At 32.2% G+C, this 5,592-nt stretch overlaps 1 protein-coding gene across 1 annotated transcript; it reads right to left on the bottom strand.

The window, feature by feature from the left end:
• Positions 1–3,030: 3,030 nt before the first annotated feature.
• Positions 3,031–5,229, bottom strand: LOC130801154 (uncharacterized). The gene is made up of 3 exons (XM_057664928.1): positions 4,451–5,229; positions 4,304–4,364; positions 3,031–3,851 (listed from the first exon to the last, which is right to left on the bottom strand). The coding sequence occupies exons 1-3, from the start codon at positions 5,056–5,058 to the stop codon at positions 3,360–3,362; spliced, it is 1,161 nt and encodes a 386-aa protein (XP_057520911.1). The 5' UTR covers positions 5,059–5,229; the 3' UTR covers positions 3,031–3,359.
• Positions 5,230–5,592: the final 363 nt, after the last annotated feature.

Genomic DNA, 5,592 nt, shown 5'->3' with positions numbered 1-5,592 from the left:
TATATATATATATATATATATATATATATATATATATATATATATATATATAATATAGACCTTTTAACAGTTCAAGTAAATAATGATAGGCCTTTAAAGTTGTCAAAGCTTATCGTGGGGATGATTACAATGGTCATTATGATAGTTCAGGTAAATAATGTATAGGCCTTTTGCTAAATTCTTGAAACAATGTGGTATTGTTCTTTAATACACCATAGATGGAACTCCTACTATGAATGACAATGCCGAGAGGCGAAATAAGACTATTAAGAAAATTAGTAAGGAGCATGATTATCATTATACATTACCAGAGTCACTTTGGAGAAAACGAAGTAGTTAAGAATGCTTGTTATATTCTTAACAAAAGCAACTAATAATAAGACCCCATATAAGCCGTGGACTAGCAAAACAGTCGAGTCTAAATTATTTCCATATTTATTGGTGATATCCAATTAAGAAACGACCTTATAGGCTAAATAAAAAAATTGGATTCCAAAATAGTTGTTATTTTGTTGGATACTCTTCAAGATTAAGAGTGTTTAAGTTTTATGATCCTAAAGCCAAATCTGTTTTTAAGACGATTAATGCTAAATTTTTTAAGGATGTCGATTTTGTGGAAGGATATATTGTTAGGATCATTGTTTTTGAAGAAGCAAATATTATTTTTCCTTTAGATGTCATAATTATTATTGAATCAAGTCCCACATCGGACATTACTTGTGACACAATTCAAAACAATATTGTTGGAGAACCTCATAGAGATCAACTTCTCGCTCCTCAAGAAGTTATTCTATTAAGAGGATCTGTTAGAGAGAGAAGAAGTGCATTCCCAAATGATTATATTGCATATCTTCACAAACATAAAAGTTCTACCTCTTCAGAATGGATAAATACCAAAAAAGACAAGTTGGAAGATATGGTATCGGAAGATGACCAAGTCAGCTTTCATTATGATATGGGAAGTGTAAATTTTAAATAGTGGTTTGATGCCATTCATGAGGAAATGCAATCCATGAAGGACAATGTTGTTTGTGATCTCGTCTCATTGGAGAAGGTATAAAACACATTGGTAATAAACGAACTCATTGGTAATAAGTGGATATTTTTACCAAAAAGGATTCAAATCACAATGTTGAAAGATTTAAAGCTCGTCTAGTAATGTAAGGTTTTATACAAAAGGAAGACATCGATTACAAAAGAGACAATTCCTTTGCTTCATTCGAAAGATTCTTTAAGGATTATAATGGCATTGGTAGCTCATTTTGATCTTGATTTACATCAGATGGATGTAAAGAAAATGTTTGTCAATGGTAATATTGATGAAACAATCTATATGATACAACCTGGAAACTTTGTAGTGGCCAGGTAGGTAACCCAAAGAAGATGGTTTGTAAACTCAAGAAATTCATTTATGGACTCAAGCAGGCATCTCGCCAATGGTATTTAAAGTTTCATCTACTGATTCTCTCATTTTGTTTCGAGATGAATTTGCTTGATGAATTCATTTAATTACCACAAGTTTATTGGAAAAAAATACATTTTTCAGGTTTTGTATGTTAATGACATTTTTTTTCAGTTGCTAGCAGCAACATAAGCTTTTTTTCGTGAAACTAAGAACTTATTATCAAATAATTTTGAAATGCAAGATCTTGATGGCACCTAGATATTAAAATATTCGGGATCTTCCACGAGGTATTCTTGGATTATCACAAGATAGTGATATTGAAAATGTGTTAAAAAGGTATGGCATCCAAAACTAAAGACGATTCCTTGGTGGTTCATGAGGCTTAAATATATTACAGTTTTATGAATTTGATTGAGCTCAATTTTGGTTTTATAATGATAGATGTTTATATAATTTTTCATATAGCCCGAGTGGGAGATTGTTGGATCATAATCCAATATTGGGTTTATACGTAAATACAATATGTATTATCTAATTTATCAAAACTCTTAATTTATTAAAACTATCTTTATGCCTAAATAAAATTATCTAATTAAATTTAAAGAGTTTGGCTTAAGTATATCAAAACTGTTAATTTATTAAAACTGTCTTTATACATATACTTTTTCTCCTTACTATCCCATTATAAGAGCGAACTAAAAGTAAGAACATTAAGAGTCGTAACTATAGAAAAAACGTATTATTAATTTGGAAGATCTAACCACTCTTGTTCTCCAAATTTTCTCTTGCAATGAAATCAAGTATTAACCTTTAGATTTGTTTTTCTTATTCAATATAATAGATCTCGTTCATTAGTAATGGTTTTTACCATTTTTGTGCCATCAGCTTGGAGCTACATATATCTTGGATGGTATGCGCTTTTTGTAAGTGTTCCTAGGGAGTCTGAGTTATGTTGGGTACTTGGGTTCCTTTCAGGCTATGTGTGGTTTGTTTGTTTCCTCACTTTTGTTGCAGATGCTTTGGTTTGTAGTCTTTTGGCCTGGTATTGGGTGGTGTGTTACGGTGTTGTTGTGTAGCTTTTCCTCTTCTTTTTGGTATTATTCTTTGCGTTTATTGGTTTTATGTTTCATGTGTGGGCTTGGTTTTTGTTTTCTTCGTTTTCTTCCCACGTTCCACCCCAAGGTGTTAATGAGGTGGCTGTTTTCAATTCCGCTTTCTAATGGCTTTTCACAAAAATCAATATGTAGCAATTATTTTAGAGTGAAGAAATTATATTTTATCTATTCGTATTAAATTCCTTTCATAATATGTATTCTATTGTAACGATTTAGTATGTAATACATATGTAACTAACAATTTAGATGGGTGTATGTATGACCTCATAATTTAACATTTTATAATAATAGAGGTGATGTGACTATTATGGAAAAAGAAAAAAGAAAATATGGTGTTATGAATTAGGTATTTTTGTTACTTAATACGATATACATGTTGCTTCTTTTTTTTTTTTTTGTAGATTTTGTGCAATTTAAAACTTGTTTGTTTGTATTTAAATTTGTTGCTTAATTACCCAAAAAAAAAAAATTAGAACCTACAACATAAAGGAGCAGTTTAACAAAACCAGGTAATCAGAACCATGACAAACAACTCCATTCCTGCTTATATATGTGAGCATACAAATGAAGATCTATCTGCAATAAATGCAAGAATCTACTCACATCTCCCTTATTATGATCGAGTAAAGTACAACAACGTTAAAAAGAAAAAAAATGGAAGAAATTAAAGAAAGATGGGATATGAGCAGGGCAAAAATAATAGCAGCTCATCTGTGATGATGATATATAGATGAACCGCTATATGAAGCTAGCTCAAGTCCTTATTTTTTAATTTGGAAAATAAAGTACAGAAATGAAAGCATGCATTTAGATAAAAAGGAGTAATATTATGATGTTGCTCAAAAGTTAAGGGAGCGTGCAAGATTATATCCATTTTCCCCAGCCCCGGCCATGTAAAAGGGATTTTTTGTGCGCGTTTTCCCTTCAAGGGTGCCTCCAGAATTTGCAGTTGCGGAATCGTATAGTTTGTTGACAAGCCAATCCGCTTTCTCTCCATACAGAACTCCGCCTGCAAGATTGGCAAGAAGAAGGGCCACAGCAACTACACCTGCGGTGAGACCCGTTATCTCCTCAGCAAAAATAGTTGTAATTACTGTTACAACCAACGACAGCAGCACTTCTCCAACGGTTCCACCAATATAATTACCAACTAAAAACCCTGCCAATTCACCTAAAAATGTTTTAAACCAGTTTTGAGAGCTGAAGATGTCATACAACGATATCATAAACGTCAAACGAAGAAGCCATTTATTTGCGAGGTCAGCCACGTCCGAAACTACATCCCATAAACGGGAAGTTTGTCCCGCATCCTCGAGAACTTTATCAAACACCTATGCCACACAACATAATGCCTTATTAAATTAACTATATATGTATATGTAGCTTTTTTTGTACTCCCTCCTCTTCTTCTAATTTGTCTTATTTGACTTTTCGCCCATTTTTAATAGGTTAAATAAGATTACCAAACAAGAAGAAAGAAAGAGTAATAAGTAAATTCTTAATGATTTTTCATTAGAGTAATTATAATAAGATAAGGTGAGTAAGGATAATAAGATAAAAAATATATTTTATAAATAGAAATGAAACTAATATGGTGACTTAACCTATTTGAAAATGAGACTAATAGGGAGAATTATAAGAGGAAGTATTATGATACTTTTATTAATTATTAATTATTAATTATTAATTATATAGAAAAAATATATACAAACATAGAGTGGTCAGCTATTTCTTAGCTTGATTTAAATTAATTAGACATAAAACAACGACAAATATTATATACCTTCATCTTTTGAAAATCGTCCAATTGATTGAAATCCTTCTTGAATACCGTAGTTGCACGACTAGAGGGAAAAAAAAATAAATAAATAAGTGAGCACAATTAAATTTATTAACAACATCTTCCGATCCTTAAATAAAAAAAGCGTACCTTTTAACAACATCTTCAAATGATTCTAACTTGTCGAGTTTCAATGCAGTTGCGAATCTCTGCATTGATTCATCGGCCTGGCCGACATAGTCCATTCTACAGCAGCGCCTGTAAACGAGCATCTCCTGAACCACCTTTTCGGATTCCTTCAACTTTTTAGTAACATCCTTCTCTTTTTCTAGCTCTCTTATCCTGCTGAACCAATTATCAGAAGTAATCCGAACTTCTTCCATGTATCTACGTCGCAAGTTAGCGTGATTAACGGCTTGCATCCCATACCCCACCATGTACTCCACAGTTTTGAAGGCGTATAAAACCCGATCCTTCAACCCTTCTTTCTTTGATTTCTCCTCCTTTTCTGTTTCCACACTTGGGTCTGGAATCTCCACCCCTGCTTTCTTTAATTCCTCCTCACCTCGTTCTATCACCTTAACTGCAATGTCACGCCCTTCCAAGCACCTATTCAGGAAGGCAATCCGGTGATCCTCGCAGGTGAAAGGGATGCCTTTCGAGGTCTTCAAGTCTAGGCGACAGAGCTCCTCTGCTAGCTTCTTCATCCTCTCGTGGACCTTATTGTCCACTTTTAGTCCTCCCATTGAATTCGACATTTTTTTTGACCGCTTCACTAGTGAAAGAAAATACAAGAAAAAAAAAACCGACGTGGAGAAGCTCTTATATTTCTGCTTCTTTTGTGTAGATCCAAGAGTATGGAGTAATTTGTGGTGTCTCTTCTCCCATTTCCTATACACTTTTATAATGGCAACACTTCCTTTGGTGTTGGCCACTTTGATCCAATTACGTATGATTATTTTATTGCGAAACACTTTATTCTACTTCTTGATGATTAATATGTTAAACATACACATCTTAAAATTATAAAAAGTTGATATATATGATGAAAATATGTAATTAAACGATTTAAAAAACATCCTATTTGACATCATATTCTTCTATACATTAATTGTAATACATAAAATAAGTTTAATTAAAGAATAGTGCTAATAAATATAACTAAGTATTTCAAAATGACAAAAGTACTAATTTTCCAATTTTCTTATTTGATAAAGTCACTGTAATGTCCTATTTCTATTTTGGTATAGTGGCTGTTTTTTTTTTTTTTATAATTTTTTTTTACTATTCTA

Source organism: Amaranthus tricolor, chromosome 15 (genome assembly GCF_026212465.1).
Source record: "Amaranthus tricolor cultivar Red isolate AtriRed21 chromosome 15, ASM2621246v1, whole genome shotgun sequence".
Lineage (NCBI taxonomy): Eukaryota > Viridiplantae > Streptophyta > Magnoliopsida > Caryophyllales > Amaranthaceae > Amaranthus > Amaranthus tricolor.
The sequence above is the reverse complement of the archived record's forward strand: the minus strand, read 5'-3'. Positions and strand labels throughout refer to the sequence as shown.

What these genes read in the sequence shown, in the direction of transcription:
- LOC130801154 (XM_057664928.1), bottom strand. Translation starts at nt 5,058, where the DNA reads ATGTCGAATTCAATGGGAGGACTAAAAGTGGACAATAAGGTCCACGAG. An exon ending in TTTGAAGATGTTGTTAAAAG is followed by an intron (nt 4,365 to 4,450) that starts GTACGCTTTTTT and finishes TTTTCCCTCTAG; the next exon opens with TCGTGCAACTACGGTATTCA. An exon ending in ACGATTTTCAAAAGATGAAG is followed by an intron (nt 3,852 to 4,303) that starts GTATATAATATT and finishes TGTGTGGCATAG; the next exon opens with GTGTTTGATAAAGTTCTCGA.